This window comes from Panulirus ornatus, chromosome 40 (genome assembly GCF_036320965.1).
Source record: "Panulirus ornatus isolate Po-2019 chromosome 40, ASM3632096v1, whole genome shotgun sequence".
Lineage (NCBI taxonomy): Eukaryota > Metazoa > Arthropoda > Malacostraca > Decapoda > Palinuridae > Panulirus > Panulirus ornatus.
The window spans coordinates 4,008,915-4,034,415 of record NC_092263.1 but is presented as its reverse complement, the minus strand read 5'-3'; the positions used below and the strand labels follow the sequence as shown (position 1 = coordinate 4,034,415).

Genomic DNA, 25,501 nt, shown 5'->3' with positions numbered 1-25,501 from the left:
TAAGGTTAGAAATGGCTACATAGAGAGCCAGCACTCCAGTGACTGACATGTTTCACTCCTTTGAGCCAAATAGCCGTCTTTTTTTTCTGCTTCACCCACATGTAGACTCTCCTTTGTCACAAATTACACTTAACAACACTTAACTCACAGTCTCCGTAACTAGATTTTCCTGTGGTGAGTATTGCACACTATCCCTCCATTTTGACAAAATGGTAGAAATAGATAGAAGTATTCGATGTGAACATAAAGTATCAGGAGGGTTAGGGACATCTGCAGTGAGCCAGCACTTTAGTTGTTGTCAAGTTGCACTCCTGTGACCCAGGTAGATGTCTTTTCTTTCTGTCTCACTAATATGTGGACTACTGGCATTCTGTCTACAAACATCCAACCTTTCCTTGTCATTTGTAACCCTTGACAACTCTTAACTCACACAGCTTATTCTTTATAATTCAGATTTTCCTGCATTGAGCACCATGTACTAGCACTGTCTTTTGGCAAAATGGTAGAAGCAGAAGATAGAAATAGTAGGAAGGGACATTTAGGCAGGAGCATTAGATAGAAGAAGTCATTAAAAACATTAGGTAGAAGCTTCTGTGAACACTATCCTCTGCCAGTGGCCTGTTAGGGGTGAGGCACCAAAGGCTAAGAAGCGGCATTGGAGTTCTTTAGCTATGGAGATTGTTGCCATGGCCACCCCTTTGAGGGAGTTTCATTTGGAATGGGCATTAGAGATATAGATAGATAGATAACATGAGGTAGGAACAGTAGGTAGAAACATTGGGTGGAAATAGTGGGTAGGAATATTAGGCGTGAGCATTAGGCAGAAGAAGTAGGTTGGAAAATTAGGTAGAAGCATTTGGAAGGAACATTAAGTAGAAGCATTTAAAAACACTGCACTAGAGTTGCCCTCTGCCAGTGGCATGTTAATGGTGAAGCATGAAAGGCTAAGAAGTAGTCCTAGAGTTCATCAATTAAGAAGTCTCTTTTGCTATGGCCATCTCCCTTGAAGGAGTTCCCGGAGGGAATGGGTGTCATGGATAAATAGGTAGATAGAACCATAAATGAAGAAAAATACAATGATCTGAGTATCCCGACATATGTCCGAGTTTTGTTCTGACCGATTGGTTGGATCTCGAAAAGGACGGAAGTCAGACGTGTTTCAGCATGGTGTGTGGAATTCCTATACTTGTACAGCATTTTCTTATCCTGCTCAGTTTCAATCATGATTATCTCTTTTTTATTAACCATCTTTATTATATGATTCTTTAGTTTCTTTTTACCTTGTATTTAAGATTCTTTAGTTAACATATCATTATTTCTATTTTCTGATATCAATTTTTTCCAGTCATATGAATGGATGGTTGTAAGTTGCATAGGTTTTAATTAGGGAAGAGCCTGAGTAATGTTTTCAGTTGAATGCAAAGATTTCATTGCAAATCCTTTTGATTTAATTCTGATTGACAGAGTAGTATTACATCCAATCAATGTAAGTGTTGGAACTCCATTGATTTTAATTTACTTGTAATGAGAAGCTAAAAAGGCATTAGATATGCATAAATCAAATTTACATGGAAGCACTAAAATTGGAATGAATTGATTTTATATTTCTCTATTCAGTTCCATTCCCTGTATGTGCTGTGGATTAAGTGCATGTAGCTTTGCAGCTTATTTGTGTTTATTTAGAATATATGACTGGTGTGAGAAGGACCACTAAGTCTTTCTCACCATTACAGTGCTCTAGAATGATTCACTTTGTACATCTAAAGTTGTTTCATTTGACTTTCGTTTTTGTTTATCTTTCCATCTTTGCACAAAATCAGAGGTAATTTACTTTTCATTCTTCTCATAAATACCCAAAACTAAGAATCCCTTTAGAATTGATCCATATTTTTAGAAGGGTATCTCTCTCTGCATGTTATGCCACAATTCTAAATCATTACAGCTATTTTTTACGTGCTGTACTTTCTTCATTATGGTACTGCTGCAGCAAGTTCTCATCCCTGCTCCTTTGATTATTTCTCTACACCCCTACCTTTCGTCTCTCTTCATTGGTACTGCTGTAGCAGGTTCTCATCCCTGCTCCTTTGATTATTTCTCTTCACCCCTACTTTTCTTCCCCCTTTATTCTGTGTTGCTCATATCTTGTAATACCTTTATTTTGCTTGTTATCCTTTTTTGCTGTTTATAATTGTATGCATGTAAGAGAAGTAAATCCTCATACCATTACAAAAGAGTTACAGAATGTCCTCCATAATGAAGCCTTCTTGTGCATTTTACAATGACCTATTTCCAATCAGAGTTTTCAGAGCACCTCTAACTCTTTTCCTTTGCCTAGTGTTCCCTTCATATTCTAGTTTCATGCTGTTAACATTACCATTGTTAACCTTTAGCAAAGGTGTAGGAAGCAGTGGCCTCTGGGCCCTATGCTTTGTGTAGAGAAGTTATCAGCACTCTAGCATTTTTCAAGAAAGACGGAATTAGCTGGCACTGATGCAAAGTGAAAATGAAATTTCTCTGACATTATCTCTTAAGAGCACATTGTGGTGTACAGCATTTTGGTATACAAGGGATGACATGCTGTCAGTAGGCTGGATCAGAACATGTGAAGTGGTTAAGAGAAATCATAGAATGATCTGTAGGGTTAACCATGGATGGGAGCTCAGGCTACGTTGCATTATACATGACAAGAGGGTAGATATGAACAAATTAGGCCATTCCTTGTGTGTTCTGGGCATTGCTTTGCTAATGAAAAAAATGGCAAATGAATAGGAAAAAAATGGTTATTTAAACATACATATCCTGGATATCATTTTGTCAAGTATTATAGCACTAAAGGTATTGATACTTTATTTATTTCATTCTTATGCAACTCTTTATACTACAGAAGTACTTCCGTATGTCTTTTCTAATTGAGTCTTGTGTAGTTTCATGCCTTGTCGTATTTGAAAGTTGTAATTAAGTTGTAATCAAAAAGAATAAGGGAAAACTTGATTACTATCTATAGATAGATAGTAATCAAGTCTACCTTTATTCTCTCTCCCGTGGTGGGTAGATTCATAACTTCTAACAACTCCTATCATATACAGTTCTACTAATAATAATTACTTTAGGTATGATATTTGTTGCCCTTCTCTGAATCTTCCATGTTAGATGATTATGTTTCTTTTAGTGAGGAAATCAAACTTCAGATGCTTGTTCTAATTCTGCTTTATGTAAGTTTGTTTGATTTACGTTTTGGTCTAAGTTGTAAGTTATTCATTAGTATTTTCCTGTCCATGTACTTTACTTTGAAGAAGTTCTGATATTAACCATGTCCTCCTTTTTAGTTCTTCTGTTGTGGCATTCTACTGGTAGGTTGTATACTATATTACCCCCCTAAGAGCCTTCATTCACAGATTCTTTGTGTGTATCTGTGTCAGTTTGTGCATTTTAGTGCAAATATTTGTAAGAAAGATGTATTTTCAATATCTAATTGCAAGCTTTCTTTTACAGTGTACATATATTGAGATAGATCAAGTGGGCCACACTCATGCAGTGATATTAAGTAAGCCATCATGGATGTGGGGAGCAGAGATGGGAGCCAATGAACATGGCATTTGTATTGGCAATGAGGCAGTGTGGACCAAACTCCAGAGTGATCAGGACAATGTGGAACGACTTCTAGGGATGGATTTAGTGAGGTAGAGTTGGTCGTTAGTTTGCTTGCACTGTTTAGTAACTGACAAAAGCATTACTGTATCTTGGAGAGATATATTTTCAAAAGGAATGATTCTCTTCCAATAGTTTCTAAATATATTTGGATAATTTTGACAATTTCCAAAGCTGTCTCACATACATCATATATTTTTCAACTTGACATACTTCAAATATATTTTCCAAGCCTTGGTCTTTTTTTCCTTACCTTTTGCTTGTCCTGAAATGTTGTATACAGTCCCATGTTTTCCTCTTGGTTTTGTAAATTGATTTCTTTTGATAAAGACAGGACATTGTCATCCTGTTGTTTTCTCTATGTATGACACTGGAAGTAATTGGCAATTTCTTCACCCATGTAAGTGACGATCAGATCAAAATTAATTCACAGAATTCTGTAATATGTTTTTCTGGACCTGGATTACTTGATGATACAAATGGTTTTGCAGACATTGCTGGACTCTGCCTGCTTATATGTGCACTCTGCCTGCATGTAGTATGCTTTGAGTGAAAAGTCACCTTTTGTAAGGTTTTATGTTTGACAACAGTCTTATCAAAGAACTTTTTACTCTTAAGGAGTCCTATTCCCTGCTGCTGATTGTAGCCCTGCCTTGAGGCTGTATGAACCCTTTGGAAAAGGGGTCCTTGAGATGACATAATGATAAAATTGACGTGTGTTTTCTTGTACATATCTGCTCTGATGCTTTGAATGTGGGAGCTGCATAATTAATCTCAGTAAATGGATGCAGAGTTACAATAACTTATCATGACTGTTCTGGCTTTATCTGAAAGTCATAGATCAAAGTGGTCACACTGCTGTATATCATTGCTTCCAAAATTTGATGTGCAAGAAACTAGATTCAATAAATCCAAATCAGATTTACATCAGTATGTGCCTCTTTTGATAATGGTCTTCAGATATTTTTCAAGTAGCTCAGAATGTTAAAGGGCATCACCACACATATCTCAAGAAAGAGGATAGGTCATATATCTTTTTCTTTTCTTTCATACTATTTGCCAATTCCTGCGATAGCGAGGTAGTGTTAAGAACAGAGGACTGGGCCTTTGAGGGAATATCCTCACCTGGCCCCCTTCTCTGTTCCTTCTTTTGGAAAATCAAAAAAAAACGATAGGGGAGGATTTCCAGCCCCCTGCTCCAGGTCATATATCTATCTGTCAATATCTCTGAAGCCTGTTGCCTCTCGGAACTCCCACCATAGGGTGGCCACAGCAAAAAAATCTCCACTTATCCCTGTTCTTACACCCTTCTTCATGTTCAGACCCTGATATCTCAAGGCATCTTTCCACCTCCTCCTTGATTATTCCCTTTCCTTTATTTCCTCCACTTCCAACATGTATGCTCTCTTAGTCATCCTATCCTTTCTCATCCTCTCATTAGGTTCCTGTTGTTTCAGCACACCCTCAGCTCTCTCATCCATACTCCTCTTATTACCACATCTCTCTTTTACCCTATCATTTCTTATTTGATTAGTCTTCCTCACATTGCACATTTTCCCCAAACATTTTATTTCTAACTTATCCACCCTGTTTTGTGTATATACATATATTTATATGAATGTCACTGGATTTTGCCAATTGGTGGTTACACCATGACTGAGAAGGCACTTTTTGTGAGATTTATCATCGTCATTGGATGAGAGAGAATACAGTCTTGCCAAGGATCTTCTCACATTTTCCTGCTCCTATATGAAGTTTAACCTCAGAGGTGCAAGAACCCCATGAAAAGGGTCGTGGGTTATATGACAATACATGATCATATAACATGCAAATACTGTATGGTTTTCCATGTCATGGGCCAACTGCTATTACTCAGTAGGATTGTAGGCATTTATCTTTCGAGCATCTCTTGTTTTAGTTCAGATATTAGTCTTTCAACATAAAACCTGTTATGGTATTGTTTATCCTTTCCCTGTAATGTAGGTACCATTCCAATCAATCTTCTGTTATAGATTGGGTCTGGAACGAAGCAACTCAGCAGAAATGGCTGTGGGTGTTATCACGTCTCTGCTTGAGAAGTATGGGCAGGGTGGCCCATGCTCTGACGTAGAACCTCAGCTTGTTTACCATAATAGTTTTCTTATTGCTGACCATCAGGAAGCATGGATTTTGGAAACTGCAGGCAATCATTGGGCTGCTGAACAAATAAAAAGTAAGTGTTTTAAAAGTTTGGAATAAAACTGCATTGATTTCAGTTTAAATTTGTTCATATATGTAATTGTACCTTCCTACCACAGGTTTCCCTTTGAAGAGACTTACACAGCTCTCAGGGAGCCAGCTATGTCCAAGTGGTAGGACCACATTTAAATAGATATGGTGATGGTATGTGTATAGCTTTGTGAGGTGATCACAGGAAAATTGAAGAGTGAGTGTCTTCAGTTTGGAAGTTGCATCAAGGGCTTGAGGGATCTTATGATATGATGGAGAGATTGGTGATTTCCAAAATGTGTATGAGAAAGCATAACTCATGAATGCTTGGGAGTGTAGTTTTAAATGGGTGTATGTCTGGTGGATGGGAGTTTAAGACTGGGTCGGGAAGGCAGTTATTTAGTGTTTGTAAAGTCATTATGGTGTGTACAGTATCGTTTTGTTGTTGTCATGTTTTTTAGAGAAGTGGTATGAATAATCATATCTAAAAGCTTATTAAGTGTATTTTAGATAGATTCTCATAGCTCATGTGATGAAGGTACTTGGAGACAGAAAAATTTGTATTGAATCCTAAACACTGATTAGTTGAATTAAATTGATAGATTGTTGAAATTCATTTTGCCAAGACAGGATTCTGTTAAGATTAATTTGAGAAATTTGGTAAATTGCTAAAGATGTGTTCTGCTGATGAGTTGTGATGACTAAATATTTTACTCATTTTCTGTGTTCCAACCTGTCATCTTTCATGCATTTTATATGACCATGCCAGCCTAAAATATTTTCAACCAAGAACCATTCTAATGACCTCAACATATCAAATATTCTCATGCCTTCATTTTATATATCCTCATTATTCTAAGTTTACCATGAAAGCTATTCATCTTTATTGCTCATCTTTTTTACCTATTCTTGGATTTAACATCCTGTTTAGTGATGATGGGTAACTCCCTTGCAAATGTATGTAACCAGCAGTATGTAATCTCTGGTAAACATTGAAAATACTTGTATTTTTTATTTTTGTCCCTATTATTTGGTAGCGGGGATGTTGTGAATGCAGTATTTTTTGAAATATTGTTTAATTTATACCATATATGGGAGCAGAAATAGTTCATGGTCAAAGTTTTTTCAGAAGGAATGCATCTCAAATTATATGATGGGAATCATTAGGAAAACAGGTTTCATTTAACGCAGTTTCTTATAAGGGAAACTTATCAAGAATGTGTCTACCCTGTTAGGTAGAGGATGGTTGCACTAGATAAAGAAAAATATTTTCTGGCTGAGATCCAAACATGAGTTGCAATTATTGGAATCCCAGTGGAATTTAACATTGTGCAAGTATGGATGTCATCTGTTGGTTTGGCTTGAGTCTGGTGTTTGGGGTTCTAGGAGGCTAAAGGCTATCATCACACATATGCACAACCCGTTACCTCATTTTTTGTCATTCTGACTGCTGTATTATTTACTTATCTATATAATCATGCATGTTAAAACATTGACTTAATCTTCTGTAATGATGTTTTATGTCAGAAAGTTAGGACAACTTTAATATCCAATGGTGTTACACTTGCAACCACTACAGCAGTTTGTTGGGAAAAAGCAAGTGGTATGGTCCATAAAGTACCACATTTTATATTAGTTAGCTGAGTTTGATATTCCCTTACCTCTTTATAGTCACACATTTTACAAGTGCTGTTTTGTAGTCATTCATTACCATGATCTTTATATTCTCTTCCCCCTTTATAGTCACACATTTTACAAGTGCTGTTTTGTAGTCATTCTTTACTACGATCTTTTTATTCCCTTGCCTCTTTATAGTCACACACACACTACAAGTGCTGTTTTGTAGTCATTCTTTACCATGACCATTTAACTGCTAGTTTGCTTTATGGACTTTATAGAATAGTCTATAAAAGTTTAAAAAGTTTTAGCTTGAGACAACTTTGCAGGAGGAAAAATTTCAGAAAATGTCATTTCACTCCTTTTTCAAATTCCTTTCAGGTGGCTATAGGAATATTAGCAATGCTCTAAGTATTGGTACCAAAATAGACAAGATGAGTGAAGGTTTAAAGGAGCTGGCACAAGAGAAAGGATGGTGGAGTGGTAATGGAGAGTTTAACTTCTCCGAGGCATTTGGAACAGATGAAGATGTTCCAGGTGGAAGGAAAGAATGTGGAGAGAAGCTCTTGGCAAAACTGTCAGAAGGAGGTTAGAATTATCAACTTAGCTTTTTCAGTGATACGTATAATGAAGATTGTTGAAAGTCACTAGATATTTATAGTTATATTGTGACTGAGAATACTTTGGTAGACTTCATTTTACTTATAATGAAATGACATATAGATATTTTTTTTCACATTTGTATATGTTCTCTCATGTAACTAGTTATTAGTAATGAAAAAATTAAATATGAATAGAGCAGCTAACCAGCTTGTCACCCTTGCTATCATCAAAAATGCTAACCAGAGATATCACAAACTTGTATCCAAACTGAGTAGCTGGGTAAACACATTCAGTCATATTTTAACTTTATAGAATGATTGTGGGGTCTTCACAAGCTCGTAAGTTAGATGAGAGTATGTATGGAATGATTTAGTTTTAAAATAGCAGTTGTTAAATGTCTATCTTTTTAAGAATCATAAAGTTCAGATACATTGCATAAGTTAACACACTGAAGGAATAACTTATCCTTTTTCATCTTCATTTTAGAATCCTTTCAGATACTATGTCTATTGTATTATGTCACAATATGTGCAGCATCCTTTAGTCAGCATGTCCATTGCCTTAAATTATATACTGTAGAATTAATTTTGAAGTTGTTTGTAAGTAAATGGTGCATGTGTATAGTGTATTCTTTCATAAAAGCATTGTACTTTGGTAGTTTTTGTTCTGTTTATGTCTGCTTGGTTAAGGAGAGAATGAAGTAGAGTCAATAGAATTATCCACAATTGTCTTTCAGCCAGATATTACAGTACAGATTGTCTTAGGTACCAACTTATATGATGTGACAGCTATGGGTGAAGCTTGTGGTGCAGCATTAGTGCTATTTCTGTTAGCTACCATTGCTTCTTATTTTTGCTTTCAGTTTAGCTTTTAAACCAGTTATAGGTCTTGATATTTATCTAAGGACAAGCTTTGGTAGCAGACCAGCCCTTTTTTAACATCCTCCATGATAGTTTTGGTGCTAAAGCATCTGTAGCTGTTTGCAGTATTTATGGTCCCTGTTTAGGTATTACTTAAGTAGCGTACCATATATATATATATTTTCTTTCTTTCAAACTATTCGCCATTTCCCGCATCAGCGAGGTAGCGTTAAGAACAGAGGACTGGGCCTTTGAGGGAATACCCTCACCTGGCCCAATTCTCTGTTCCTTCTTTTGGAAAATAAAAAAAAAAACGAGAGGGGAGGATTTCCAGCCCCCTGCTCCCTCCCCTTTTAGTCGCCTTCTACGACACGCAGGGAATACGTGGGAAGTATTCTTTCTCCCCTGTCCCCAGGGATAATATATATTTTCTTTCTTTCTTTCAAACTATTTGCCATTTCCCGCATTAGCGAGGTAGCGTTAAGAACAGAGGACTGGGCCTTGAGGGAATACCCTCACCTGGCCCAATTCTCTGTTCCTTCTTTTGGAAAATTATCCCTGGGGATAGGGGAGAAAGAATACTTCCCACGTATTCCCTGCGTGTCGTAGAAGGCGACTAAAAGGGGAGGGAGCGGGGGGCTGGAAATCCTCCCCTCTCGTTTTTTTTTTTTTTTTTTTTTTTCCAAAAGAAGGAACAGAGGATAATATATATATATATATATATATATATATATATATATATATATATATATATATATATATATATATATATATGGTAAGAAAAGGGCAAATGAGAGTTGGGGTGAAAGAGTATCATTAAATTTTAGGGAGAATAAAAAGATGTTCTGGAAGGAGGTAAATAAAGTGCGTAAGACAAGGGAGCAAATGGGAACTTCAGTGAAGGGCGCAAATGGGGAGGTGATAACAAGTAGTGGTGATGTGAGAAGGAGATGGAGTGAGTATTTTGAAGGTTTGTTGAATGTGTTTGATGATAGAGTGGCAGATATAGGGTGTTTTGGTCGAGGTGGTGTGCAAAGTGAGAGGGTTAGGGAAAATGATTTGGTAAACAGAGAAGAGGTAGTGAAAGCTTTGCGGAAGATGAAAGCCGGCAAGGCAGCAGGTTTGGATGGTATTGCAGTGGAATTTATTAAAAAAGGGGGTGACTGTATTGTTGACTGGTTGGTAAGGTTATTTAATGTATGTATGACTTATGGTGAGATGCCTGAGGATTGGCGGAATGCGTGCATAGTGCCATTGTACAAAGGCAAAGGGGATAAGAGTGAGTGCTCAAATTACAGAGGTATAAGTTTGTTGAGTATTCCTGGTAAATTATATGGGAGGGTATTGATTGAGAGGGTGAAGGCATGTACAGAGCATCAGATTGGGTAAGAGCAGTGTGGTTTCAGAAGTGGTAGAGGATGTGTGGATCAGGTGTTTGCTTTGAAGAATGTATGTGAGAAATACTTAGAAAAGCAAATGGATTTGTATGTAGCATTTATGGATCTGGAGAAGGCATATGATAGAGTTGATAGATATGCTCTGTGGAAGGTATTAAGCATATATGGTGTGGGAGGAAAGTTGTTAGAAGCAGTGAAAAGTTTTTATCGAGGATGTAAGGCATGTGTACGTGTAGGAAGAGAGGAAAGTGATTGGTTCTCAGTGAATGTAGGTTTGCGGCAGGGGTGTGTGATGTCTCCATGGTTGTTTAATTTGTTTATGGATGGGGTTGTTAGGGAGGTAAATGCAAGAGTTTTGGAAAGAGGGGCAAGTATGAAGTCTGTTGGGGATGAGAGAGCTTGGGAAGTGAGTCAGTTGTTGTTCGCTGATGATACAGCGCTGGTGGCTGATTCATGTGAGAAACTGCAGAAGCTGGTGACTGAGTTTGGTAAAGTCTGTGGAAGAAGAAAGTTAAGAGTAAATGTGAATAAGAGCAAGTCAATTGGGAGGTGAGTTTGAATGGAGAAAAACTGGAGGAAGTGAAGTGTTTTAGATATCTGGGAGTGGATCTGGCAGCGGATGGAACCATGGAAGCGGAAGTGGATCATAGGGTGGGGGAGGGGGCGAAAATTCTGGGGGCCTTGAAGAATGTGTGGAAGTCGAGAACATTATCTCGGAAAGCAAAAGTGGGTATGTTTGAAGGAATAGTGGTTCCAACAATGTTGTATGGTTGCGAGGCGTGGGCTATGGATAGAGTTGTGCGCAGGAGGATGGATGTGCTGGAAATGAGATGTTTGAGGACAATGTGTGGTGTGAGATGGTGTGATCGAGTGAGTAACGTAAGGGTAAGAGAGATGTGTGGAAATAAAAAGAGCGTGGTTGAGAGAGCAGAAGAGGGTGTTTTGAAGTGGTTTGGGCACATGGAGAGAATGAGTGAGGAAAGATTGACCAAGAGGATATATGTGTCGGAGGTGGAGGGAACGAGGAGAAGAGGGAGACCAAATTGGAGGTGGAAAGATGGAGTGAAAAAGATTTTGTGTGATCGGGGCCTGAACATGCAGGAGGGTGAAAGGAGGGCAAGGAATAGAGTGAATTGGAGCGATGTGGTATACCGGGGTTGACGTGCTGTCAGTGGATTGAATCAAGGCATGTGAAGCGTCTGGGGTAAACCATGGAAAGCTGTGTAGGTATGTATATTTGCGTGTGTGGACGTATGTATATACATGTGTATGGGGGGGGTTGGGCCATTTCTTTCGTCTGTGTCCTTGCGCTACCTCGCAAACGCGGGAGACAGCGACAAAGTATAATAAAAAATAAAAAAATAAATAAATTATTTTTTTTTTATTATTATACTTTGTCGCTGTCTCCCGCGTTTGCGAGGTAGCGACAAAGTATAATAATATATATATATATATATATATATATATATATATATATATTCATTTTTTTTTTTTTTTTTTTTCATACGATTCGCCATTTCCCGCATTTGCGAGGTAGCATTAAGAACAGAGGACTGGGCCTTAGAGGGAAAATCCTCACCTGGCCCCATTCTCTGTTCCTTCTTTTGGAAAATTAAAAAAAAAACGAGAGGGGAGGATTTCCAGCCCCCCGCTCCCTCCCCTTTTAGTCGCCTTCTACGACACGCAGGGAATACGTGGGAAGTATTCTTTCTCCCCTATCCCCAGGGATCATATATATATATATATATATATATATATATATATATATATATATATATATATATATATAGCAATATGTAGTACTTATCCAAATACTGAGTTTGTGCCTGACTAGCCAATTTTCTTTGATAAATATTGTAGAGAACAAGTTGCGTCTGTTTCAAGTAATTTTGCCTTGTCTTGCAACCATACTAGCTGTAACTGTACTACATATTTGTGGTGCCACTGCAATCTCTTCACTGATACTATTTTATAATTATATCAAACACTGATTGTCTCAAAATCTTAGAAAAGGTTTATTTGATAGATAAATTCTCTCACTTTGAAGGATGAAAAAAAGAAATATGCTAGAAAAAATAGTGGAAAATAACATTCATGTATAATGCCATTGTATAAAGGCAAAGGAGATAAAGATGAGTATTCAAACAATAGAGGTATAAGTTTGATTAGTATACCTGGTAAATTATATGGGAGGTTAATGATTGAGGGGTTGAAGGCATGTACAGAACATCAGATTGGGGAGGAGCAGTGTGGTTTCAGAAGCAGTAGAGGATGTGTGGATGTGTGGATCAGGTGTTTGCTTTGATGAATGTGTGTGAGATATAATTAGAAAAACAAATGGATTTACAGGTGGCAATGATGGATCTGGAGAGGCATATGATAGGATTGATAGGGATGCTTTGTAGAAGGTCCTAAGAATATATGGTGTGGAAGATAAGCTGCTAGAAGCAGTGAAAAGTTTTTATCAAGGGTTTAAGTTGTGAATGTAAGTAGGAATAGAGGAGAGTGAATGATTCCCAGTGAAGGTTGGTCTGTGGCAGGGGTGTGCGTTGTCAGCATAGTTGTTTAGTTTGTTTATGAATGGGATGATGAGGGAGATAAATACAAGAGTCTTGGGGGGAGGGGTGAGTATGCAGTATGTTGGGGATGAGAAGGCCTGAGAAGTGAGTCAGTTGTTCACCAATGATACAGCACTGGTGGCTTACTTGAGTGAGAAACTGCAGAAGTTGGTGACTGAATTTGGAAGTGTGTGTGAAAGGAGAAACTTGAAAGTAAATGCGAGTGAAAGCTTGGTTATTAGGTTTAGCAGGGTTGAGGGACGAGTTAGTTGGGAGGTAATTTTGAATGAAGAAAAATTGGAGGGAATGGAAGTGGAAGTGAATCATAGGGTGGGGAAGGGGTTAAGGTTCTGGGAGTGATGAAGGATATGTAGAAAGAGATAATGCTATCTCGGAGAGCAAAAATGGGTACGTTTGAAGGAATAGTAGTTCCAACAATATTATATAATTGTGAGGTATGGGCTGTAGATAGGGTTGTACAGAGGAGGATGGATTTGTTGGAAACTAAATGTTTGAGGACAATATATGGTGTGAGGGGGTTTGATCAAATAAGTAATGGAAGGGTAAGAGAGATAAGTGGGAATAAAAAGATTGTGGTTGGGAGAGTAGAAGAGGGTGTCTTGAAATGGTTTGTTCATATGGAGAGAATGAGTAAGGAATGGTTAACAAAGAGGATATATGTGTCAGAGGTGAAGGGAACAAGGAGAAACGGGAGACCAAATTGGAAGTGAAAGGATAAGAGTGGAAAAGATTTTGAGTGATCAGGGCCTGAAGATGCAGGAGGGTGAGAGGAGTGTGAGGAATAGAGTGAATTGGAACACTGTGATATACCGGAGTCAACATGCTGTCAGTGGACTTAACCAGGGCATGTGAAATGTCTGGGGTAAACCATAGAAAGGTCTTTGGGGCCTGGATGTGGATAGGGAGCTGTGGTTTCAGTGCATTACATGTGACAGCTAGAGACTGAGTTGAAATGAATGCAGCCTTTCTTGTCTGTTTCCCTGGCACTTCCTTGCTGACTCTGGGTGTGGCTCATGTTGCCATTTCCTGTGGGGCTGGGAGGTGCCAGAAATGGATGAAGTCAAGCAAGTATGAGTATGTACGTGTGTATATGTCTGTGTATGTGTATGTGTGTATGTTGATATGTATATGTATATGTGTGTGTATGTATATATGTGTGTATATGAGCAAATGGGTCTTTCTTCGTCTGTTCACTGGTACTGCCTCACTGAGTCAGGAAATGGCAATGAGGCATAATAATGATAATATAAAAAGATTATTATTTATATATATGAATATGTGTATGGGCATATTATATATTCTATTTATTTATTTATTTTGCTTTGTCGCTGTCTCCCGTGTTAGTGAGGTAGTGCAAGGAAACAGACGAAAGAATGGCCCAACCCACCCACATACACATGTATATACATACACGTCCACACACGCAAATGTACATACCAATACATCTCAACGTATACATATATATACACACACACAGACATATACATATATACACATGTACATAATTCATACTGTCTGCATTTATTCATTCCCACCTTGCTACACATGAAATAACTACTCCCTCCCCTCTCATGTGTGCGAGGTAGCGCTAGGAAAAGACAACAAAGGCCCCATTCGTTCACACTCAGTCTCTAGCTGTCATGTAATAATGCACTGAAACCACAGCTCCCTTTCCACATCCAGGCCCCACAGAACTTTCCATGGTTTACCCCAGATGCTTCACATGCCCTGGTTCAATCCATTGACAGCACGTCGACCCCGGTATACCACATCGTTCCAATTCACTCCATTCCTTGCACGCCTTTCACCCTCCTGCATGTTCAGGCCCCGATCACTCAAAATCTTTTTCACTCCATCTTTCCACCTCTAATTTGGTCTCCCACTTCTCCTCGTTCCCTCCGCCTCTGACACATATATCCTGTTGGTCAATCTTTCCTTACTCATTCTCTCCATGTGACCAAACCATTTCAAAACACCCTCTTTGCTCTCTCAACCACACTCTTTTTATTACCACACATCTCTCTTACCCTATTATTACTTACTCGATCAAACCACTTCACACCACATATTGTCCTCAAACATCCACCCTCCTGCGCACAACTCTATCCGTAGCCCACGCCTCACAACCATACACTATTGTTGGAACCACTATTCCTTCAAACATACCTATTTTTGCTTTCTGAGATAATGTTCTCGATTTCCACACATTCTTCAAGGCTCCCAGAATTTTTGCCCCCTCCCCCACCCTATGATTCACTTCCACTTCCTTGGTTCCATCCGCTGCCAAATCCACTCCCAGATATCTAACACACTTCACTTCCTCCAGTTTTTCTCCATTCAAACTTACCTCCCAATTGACTTGACCCTCAACCCTACTGTACCTAAAAACCTTGCTCTTATTCACATTTACTCTCAACTTTCTTCTTTCACACACTTTACCAAACTCAGTCACCAGCTTGTGCAGTTTCTCACATGAATCAGCCACCAGTGCCCAGCGCTGTATCATCAGCGAACAACAACTGACTCACTTCCCAAGCTCTCTCATCCACAACAGACTGCATACTTGCCCCTCTTTCCAAAACTCTTGCATTTACCTCCCTAACAACCCCATCCATAAACAAATTAAACAACCATGGAGACATCACACACCCCTGCTGCAAACCTTTGTATGTGAGAGGATGTGTCCTTCTTCATCTGTTTCCTGGCTCTACCTCGCTAATGCAGGAAATGGTGATCAAGTACATATGATAAATAACATTCAGGTGGAGTCTGATGTATGACAGTGTTGAATGAGGTAGCTCTCATGGGCTTTGCGGCATGCTGTCTGCAGAGCCTGCTTTATGATTTGTCACTTTTTCTGTTACAGATGTGAATTTCTTAAAGTTTGACATTTTCTTTTGATCATCCATGCTTTCGTTCTCTAGTTTTGTCAGAGTCGGCTTTCTATGGCTTGGAGATTTTTTTTTTTGTAGGTATATCTGGGTTACAAATAGTCCTTTTTATCTTTGGATCTAAAACCTAAAAATTTAGTCAACATATTTTATCTCGGTCACTTCTGCAACTTCCTGTTATATGTGATGGTATGTTGAGGTCATCTTCATTTTCAGCTCTCACATCAGTATCTTTACCATCTGAGATTTCATTTTCAGGGTTATCATTGAACAAGATTGTTTATCTGATCTGGTGACAGTGTGCATGACTTCACCTTTTTAGACATGACGATGGCCTGATGTTATTGGGAGTGAGGTATACCCTAGGGTGAGCTTAAGAGGTAACTGCTAGATGGCAATATTGACTATAGCCTCTCAGAAGCATGTTCTGCTCCTAAATATTTCATATTTTTGCCACAAGGAATAGTGAAAGAATATTCGTTGTTGATGCAGACATAATGACATTACTCAATGAGTATATTTGTCATTAACAGTGAGTGGGATAAGGAATAGGGTACCTGAGGAAAGAGCCAAGTAAGGACAGCTCCTAAAGGGATGTCTGACTTTGCATGGATGTAACTGTTACGAGAAGAAAGGAGAAATAGGTATTATGTTTGTGGAGAGAAACCTGTCTGTGGCATTGTAGTTACTGTTGAAGATTTGAGATTAGACAGAATAAGGAATTAGGAAAAAGAGGAGCTCAGATAAAGAAGATGGTGCTTGTATGAACTGAGGTATGAATGAGGAGAAAACTCAAATTTGTCATAGGAAATTAGGCATCTTGTCTTTGTAAGCCTTTGCCAGCACTAAAGATATATATAGTATTTCTAATTAAAGTACATATGGCCTTGGATGTTATAAGTTGCCTGGAGCAACCTACAACAAGAACTGCAGAGAAATCTTCATTTCATAATTGTCCGCCATTTTCTGAATTACTGAGGTAGCACCAAGAAAATACGAAGAAAAGGTCTGATTCGCTCACATCCATTCTTTAGTTGTCATTTTTGATGTGCCAAAAGCATATCTTCCAAAGAGATATTATGTAGAAATGTAAACAAAGTAGTTAGCTTGTGTTTTAAGGAAGTAAAATTTAAAGAAGTTTAATGATATAAGAGGTGAGGTTTCATGTTTGAGATGAAGTAGTAAGTATGAAATTGGACTGGCTGAGGGTATAGATAGTTATGCAAGAGAAAGCAAAAGGCTTTAAAAAGGATTTATGGTTTTTACAGGTTGATTTGTGCAAATTTGAACTTGATTATTAGTAAGAAAACTTAGACTGGGTATATCAGGTAATTCCATACAAACTTTTTATTATCAAGAGAATGGAGTGTAGAAATTCATCCCCAGTGGAAAATAAAGAGATGAATTGATACATGTAGGGGTAAGGCTTTGTAAATTGTTTATTTTCCTTTATAAGGAAAAAGTTTTTAGATTTTGGCTGTGGCAGTGCATTGTGTACCTGTTTCTGATTGCACTTATAAAGAACTTATTTGGCTGCAGTTGTTTTTCGTTCAGTTGTATGGTGTCAGGGGTGTATCAGCAGCTCGCATATGCCAGTGAGTGTTACTAGACATATGAATACACTACTGTTTATTTCTTTCTTCTCTTACAACCTGATAAAGTGCAATTACCTGTTTTTATGATATTGGGAAAAGTTTTACTTCGGTCAAGGTAATATTAATTTATAGTGAGATTGTGAGGCATTCATGAGATAAATTAATTAGATTAATATGGTGTACAGGGGGTCATTCTGGCAATGCGATGAACCAGGACATATGAAGTGGTAGCCTGTGGAATAATGTGTGGAGCTTGGCCATGGATGATAGGCTTTGGTTTTGGTGGTTTGTGCTCTATTCTTGATGGCTAGATAGTGGTTGTGTGCCAAGGAAGCTGCTGGTCATCAGCTTCTGATACTACCTCACTGAGGTGGGAGAAAGCAGTTGTTTATGAAATGAAACTATATTGCATGAAATTAATGATGTTTTGCATGATAATGTAAAATCCATGAGATAATCTGGGTTTTCCTCTACAGCTGCAATAACATGTTATTGTCACACTGTTTTCTTCAACATTTTAAGGCTTGCTGACTCATAGAAGTGATAACAGTTGATCTACCATATGACAACACTTGTTAGATGATAGAGGAAAATAAACTGTATTATAAGCTATTATATATATTCTAATGCCTCATGTGGCATTTTTGAAAGAGGGAATTGATATTTGTACCATCTGGAGTTTATGAAAAAAAGATGATAGAGATTATTATGTATCATCTGTTGTGAAAGGGTGAAACATTTTTGAGTGTAGAATTTCCCAGACAAGGTGCTTGTATGTTGTTAATACATGCCATGGAAATGGAAACAGGTTTAAAGATAATAAGATAGGTAAAAATGAGGATTGGTGTACATTATTTATGGATTTGGAAATGCTTGATACATTGAGGGAGATTGGTGACAGAATGTGATAAAAGTTTAATTAGTGGGGTAGGGTCTTAAAGTGGTGAGATTTTATGTAAGCATAGGGCATGATTTATAACAAGTAGATAAGGCCAAATTGATAAGGTTAGATAAGGCCATGTTATGATTTGATGTCATGAATGAAATTTCAGTGGAAAGTCTTAATTAGTAATGCAGAAAGCAGAGTAAGACTGAGCAGAGTAAGACTGAGTAAATATGAGAGGGAAAAATAAAAGTTATATGATGATAAGGCTGTATTAAAGGATTGTGATGTCTCCATGGTTGTTTAATTTGTTTATGGATGGGGTTGTTAGGGAGGTGAATGCAAGAGTTTTGGAAAGAGGGGCAAGTATGAAGTCTGTTGGGGATGAGAGAGCTTGGGAAGTGAGTCAGTTGTTGTTCGCTGATGATACAGCGCTGGTGGCTGATTCATGTGAGAAACTGCAGAAGCTGGTGACTGAGTTTGGTAAAGTGTGTGAAAGAAGAAAGTTAAGAGTAGATGTGAATAAGAGCAAGGTTATTAGGTACAGTAGGGTTGAGGGTCAATTCAATTGGGAGGTGAGTTTGAATGGAGAAAAACTGGAGGAAGTGAAGTGTTTTAGATATCTGGGAGTGGATCTGGCAGCGGATGGAACCATGGAAGCGGAAGTGGATCATAGGGTGGGGGAGGGGGTGAAAATTCTGGGAGCCTTGAAGAATGTGTGGAAGTCGAGAACATTATCTCGGAAAGCAAAAATGGGTATGCTTGAAGGAATAGTGGTTCCAACAATGTTTTATGGTTGCGAGGCGTGGGCTATGGATAGAGTTGTGCGCAGGAGGATGGATGTGCTGGAAATGAGATGTTTGAGGACAATGTGTGGTGTGAGGTGGTTTGATCGAGTAAGTAACGTAAGGGTAAGAGAGATGTGTGGAAATAAAAAGAGCGTGGTTGAGAGAGCAGAAGAGGGTGTTTTGAAATGGTTTGGGCACATGGAGAGAATGAGTGAGGAAAGATTGACCAAGAGGATATATGTGTCGGAGGTGGAGGGAACGAGGAGAAGAGGGAGACCAAATTGGAGGTGGAAAGATGGAGTGAAAAAGATTTTGTGTGATCAGGGGCCTGAACATGCAGGAGGGTGAAAGGAGGGCAAGGAATAGAGTGAATTGGAGCGATGTGGTATACCGGGGTTGACGTGCTGTCAGTGGATTGAATCAAGGCATGTGTATGGGGGTGGGTTGGGCCATTTCTTTCGTCTGTTTCCTTGCGCTACCTCGCAAACGTGGGAGACAGCAACAAAGCAAAAAAAAAAAAAAAAAAGAATATGTATATATATATATTATCCCTGGGGATAGGGGATTAAGAATGCTTCCCACGTATTCCCTGTGTGTCGTAGAAGGCGACTAAAAGGGGAGGGAGCGGGGGGCTGGAAATCCTCCCCTCTCGTTTTTTTTTTTTTTTTTTTCCAAAAGAAGGAACAGAGGGGGCCAGGTGAGGATATTCCATAAAAGGCCCAGTCCTCTGTTCTTAACGCTACCTCGCTAACGCGGGAAATGGCAAATAGTTTAAAAGAAAGAAAGATATATATATATATTATTTATTTATTTTATTATACTTTGTCGCTGTCTCCCGCGTTTGCGAGGTAGCGCAAGGAAACAGACGAAAGAAATGGCCCAACCCCCCCCCCCATACACATGTATATACATACGTCCACACACGCAAATATACATACCTACACAGCTTTCCATGGTTTACCCCAGACGCTTCACATGCCTTGATTCAATCCACTGACAGCACGTCAACCCCGGTATACCACATCGCTCCAATTCACTCTATTCCTTGCCCTCCTTTCACCCTCCTGCATGTTCAGGCCCCGATCACACAAAATCTTTTTCACTCCATCTTTCCACCTCCAATTTGGTCTCCCTCTTCTCCTCGTTCCCTCCACCTCCGACACATATATCCTCTTGGTCAATCTTTCCTCACTCATCCTCTCCATGTGCCCAAACCACTTCAAAACACCCTCTTCTGCTCTCTCAACCATGCTCTTTTTATTTCCACACATCTCTTTTACCCTTACGTTACTCACTCGATCAAACCACCTCACACCACACATTGTCCTCAAACATCTCATTTCCAGCACATCCATCCTCCTGCGCACAACTCTATCCATAGCCCACGCCTCGCAACCATAAAACATTGTTGGAACCACTATTCCTTCAAACATACCCATTTTTGCTTTCCGAGATAATGTTCTCGACTTCCACACATTCTTCAAGGCCCCCAGAATTTTCACCCCCTCCCCCACCCTATGATGCACTTCCGCTTCCATGGTTCCATCCGCTGCCAGATCCACTCCCAGATATCTAAAACACTTCACTTCCTCCAGTTTTTCTCCATTCAAACTCACCTCCCAATTGACTTGACCCTCAACCCTACTGTACCTAATAACCTTGCTCTTATTCACATTTACTCTTAACTTTCTTCTTCCACACACTTTACCAAACTCAGTCACCAGCTTCTGCAGTTTCTCACATGAATCAGCCACCAGCGCTGTATCATCAGCGAACAACAACTGACTCACTTCCCAAGCTCTCTCATCCCCAACAGACTTCATACTTGCCCCTCTTTCCAAAACTCTTGCATTTACCTCCCTAACAACCCCATCCATAAACAAATTAAACAACCATGGAGACATCACACACCCCTGCTGCAAACCTTTGTATGTGAGAGGATGTGTCCTTCTTCATCTGTTTCCTGGCTCTACCTCGCTAATGCAAGGGAAATGGTGATCAAGTACATATGATAAATAACATTCAGGTGGAGTCTGATGTTGACATGTGAATGAGGTAGCTCTCATGGGCTTTGCGGCATGCTGTCTGCAGAGCCTGCTTTATGATTTGTCACTTTTTCTGTTACAGATGTGAATTTCTTAAAGTTTGACATTTTCTTTTGATCATCCATGCTTTCGTTCACTAGTTTTGTCTGTGTCGGCTTTCTATGCTTGGAGATTTTTTTTTTTTTGTAGGTATATCTGGGTTTACAAATAGTCCTTTTTATCTTGGATCTAAAACCTAAAAATTTAGTCAACATATTTTATCTCGGTCACTTCTGCAACTTCCTGTTATATGTGATGGTATGTTTTGAGGTCATCTCATTTTCAAGCTCTCACATCAGTATCTTTACCATCTGAGATTTCATTTTCAGGGTTATCATTGAACAAGATTGTTTATCTGATTGGTGGTCTGTGTGCATGACCTTCAACTTTTAGACATGTCGATGGCATGATGTGATTGGGAGTGAGGTATACCCTAGGTGAGCTTAAGAGGTAACTGCTAGATGGCAATATTGACTATAGCCTCTCAGAAGCATGTTCTGCTCCTAAATATTTCATATTTTTGCCACAAGGAATAGTGGAATGAATATTCGTTGTTGATGCAGACATAATGACATTACTCAAATGAGTATATTTTGTACAATTAACAGTGAGTGGATAAGGAATAGGGTACCTGAGGAAAGAGCCAAGTAAGGACAGCTCCTAAAGGGATGTCTGACTTTGCATGGATGTAACTGTTACGAGAAGAAAGGAGAAATAGGTATTATGTTTGTGGAGAGAAACCTGTCTGTGGCATTGTAGTTACTGTTGAAGATTTGAGATTAGACAGAATAAGGAATTAGGAAAAAGAGGAGCTCAGATAAAGAAGATGGTGCTTGTATGAAATGAGTATGATGAGAGAAAACTCAAATTTGTCATAGGAAATTAGGCATCTTGTCTTTGTAAGCCTTTGCCAGCACTAAAGATATATATAGTATTTCTAATTAAAGTACATTGGACCATTGATGGTTCTAAGTTGCCTGGAGCAACCTACAACAAGAACTGCAGAGAAATCTTCATTTCATAATTGTCCGACATTTCTGATAAATTTTACTGAGTAGCACCAAGAAAATACGAAGAAAAGGTCTGATTCGCTCACATCCATTCTTTAGTTGTCATTTTTGATGTGCCAAAAAGCATATCTTCCAAAGAGATATTATGTAGAAATGTAAACAAAGTAGTTAGCTTGTGTTTAAGGAAGTAAAATTTAAAGACTTTAATGATATAAGAGGTGATGTGATCGCTTGTTTCGCTGTGTGTGCATAACTCCAGAGGAAGGATCGAGAACAGTAAGATCATAAGATATAACGCTAACATTTGGCAAGCAGTCTTCCCCCCCCCCCCCCCCCCCCCCCCCCCCCCCCCCCCCCCCCCCCCCCCCCCCCCCCCCCCCCCCCCCCCCCCCCCCCCCCCCCCCCCCCCCCCCCCCCCCCCCCCCCCATACACATGTATATACATACACGTCCACACACGCAAATATACATACCTACACAGCTTTCCATGGTTTACCCCAGACGCTTCACATGCCTTGATTCAATCCACTGACAGCACGTCAACCCCGGTATACCACATCGCTCCAATTCACTCTATTCCTTGCCCTCCTTTCACCCTCCTGCATGTTCAGGCCCGATCACACAAAATCTTTTTCACTCCATCTTTCCACCTCCTCCTTGATTATTCCCTTTCCTTTATTTCCTCCACTTCCAACATGTATGCTCTCTTAGTCATCCTATCCTCCTTCTCATCCTCTCATTAGGTTCCTGTTGTTTCAGCACACCCTCAGCTCTCTCATCATATCCTCTTATTACCACATCTCTCTTTTACCCTATCATTTCTTATTTGATTAGTCTTCCTCACATTGCACATTTTCCCCAAACATTTTATTTCTAACTTATCCACCCTGTTTTGTGTATATACATATATTTATATGAATGTCACTGGATTTTGCCAATTGGTGGTTACACCATGACTGAGAAGGCACTTTTTGTGAGATTTATCATCGTCATTGGATGAAGAGAATACAGTCTTGCCAAGGATCTTCTCACATTTTCCTGCTCCTATATGAAGTTTAACCTCAGAGGTGCAAGAACCCCATGAAAAGGGTCGTGGGTTATATGACAATACATGATCATATAACATGCAAATACTGTATGGTTTTCCATGTCATGGGCAACTGCTATTACTCAGTAGGATTGTAGGATTTATCTTTCGAGCATCTCTTGTTTTAGTTCAGATATTAGTCTTTCAACATAAAACCTGTTATGGTATTGTTTATCCTTTCCCTGTAATGTAGGTACCATTCCAATCAATCTTCTGTTATAGATTGGGTCTGGAACGAAGCAACTCAGCAGAAATGGCTGTGGGTGTTATCACGTCTCTGCTTGAGAAGTATGGGCAGGGTGGCCCATGCTCTGACGTAGAACCTCAGCTTGTTTACCATAATAGTTTTCTTATTGCTGACCTCGGAAGCATGGATTTTGGAAAACTGCAGGCATCATTGGCTGTCTGAACAAATAAAAGTAAGTGTTTTAAAAGTTTGGAATAAAACTGCATTGATTTCAGTTTAAAATGTGTTCATATATGTAATTGTACCTTCCTACACAGGTTTCCTTTGAAGAGACTTACACAGCTCTCAGGGAGCCAGCTATGTCCAAGTGGTAGGACCACATTTTAAATAGATATGGTGATGGTATGTGTATAGCTTTGTGAGGTGATCACAGGAAAATTGAAGAGTGAGTGTCTTCAGTTTGGAAGTTGCATCAAGGGCTTGAGGGATCTTATGATATGATGGAGAGATTGGTGATTTCCAAAATGTGTAGGAATGCATAATAAACTCATGAATGCTTGGGAGTGTAGTTTTAAATGGGTGTATGTCTGTTGGAATGGTGTTTAAGACTAAGCAGGGAGGATGATTGTTCAGTCTGTCAAGTCTTATGTAAAGTTTGAAGCTATTTGACTGAAAATACATAGTTGCGATATTAAAGATATTATAGAACTGGGAAGTCATGATAGTAACTAGTTAACTTATCATAAAGGATCTTAAGATCCAAGATAATGGATATTTTCATGCTTTGGATAAGCACATGAGTGAGGTACATTGAGATAATCTGAGTGGCAGATATAGGGTGTTTTGGTCGAGGTGGTGTGCAAAGTGAGAGGGTTAGGGAAAATGATTTGGTAAACAGATGAAGAGGTAGTGAAAGCTTTGCGGAAGATGAAAGCCGGCAAGGCAGCAGGTTTGGATGGTATTGCAGTGGAATTTATTAAAAAAGGGGTGACTGTATTGGTTGACATGGTTGGTAAGGTTATTTAATGTATGTATGACTTATGGTGAGATGCCTGAGGATTGGCGGAATGCGTGCATAGTGCCATTGTACAAAGGCAAAGGGGATAAGAGTGAGTGCTCAAATTACAGAGGTATAAGTTTGTTGAGTATTCCTGGTAAATTATATGGGAGGGTATTGATTGAGAGGGTGAAGGCATGTACAGAGCATCAGATTGGGGAAGAGCAGTGTGGTTTCAGAAGTGGTAGAGGATGTGTGGATGTGTGGATCAGGTGTTTGCTTTGAAGAATGTATGTGAGAAATACTTAGAAAAGCAAATGGATTTGTATGTAGCATTTATGGATCTGGAGAAGGCATATGATAGAGTTGATAGAGATGCTCTGTGGAAGGTATTAAGAATATATGGTGTGGGAGGAAAGTTGTTAGAAGCAGTGAAAAGTTTTTATCAAGGGTTTAAGTTGTGAATGTAAGTAGGAATAGAGGAGAGTGAATGATTCCCAGTGAAGGTTGGTCTGTGGCAGGGGTGTGCGTTGTCAGCATAGTTGTTTATTTGTTTATGGATGGGGTTGTTAGGGAGGTGAATGCAAGAGTTTTGGAAAGAGGGGCAAGTATGAAGTCTGTTGGGGATGAGAGAGCTTGGAAGTGAGTCAGTTGTTGTTCGCTGATGATACAGCGCTGGTGGCTGATTCATGTGAGAAACTGCAGAAGCTGGTGACTGAGTTTGGTAAAGTGTGTGGAAGAAGAAAGTTTTTTTTTTTTTTTTTTTCATACTATTCGCCATTTCCCGCATTAGCGAGGTAGCGTTAAGAACAGAGGACTGGGCCTTGAGGGAATACCCTCACCTGGCCCAATTCTCTGTTCCTTCTTTTGGAAAATTAAAAAAAAAAACGAGAGGGGAGGATTTCCAGCCCCCTGCTCCCTCCCCTTTTAGTCGCCTTCTACGACACGCAGGGAATACGTGGGAAGTATTCTTTCTCCCTGTCCCCAGGGATAATATATATTTTCTTTCTTTCAAACTATTCGCCATTTCCCGCATTAGCGAGGTAGCGTTAAGAACAGAGGACTGG

General features: G+C 39.2%; 1 protein-coding gene across 6 annotated transcripts in view; it reads left to right on the top strand.

The window, feature by feature from the left end:
• The window catches only part of LOC139761316 (secernin-3), a 54,054-nt gene that overhangs the window by 6,680 nt on the left and 21,873 nt on the right, over window positions 1–25,501 (top strand). For all 6 annotated transcript variants that reach the window (XM_071685374.1, XM_071685375.1, XM_071685372.1 and 3 more), the window contains exons 3-5: window positions 3,493–3,680; window positions 5,661–5,860; window positions 7,855–8,061. In XM_071685374.1, the coding sequence (XP_071541475.1) occupies window positions 3,493–3,680; window positions 5,661–5,860; window positions 7,855–8,061 (595 nt within the window). The remainder of the gene's footprint in view (window positions 1–3,492; window positions 3,681–5,660; window positions 5,861–7,854; window positions 8,062–25,501) is intronic.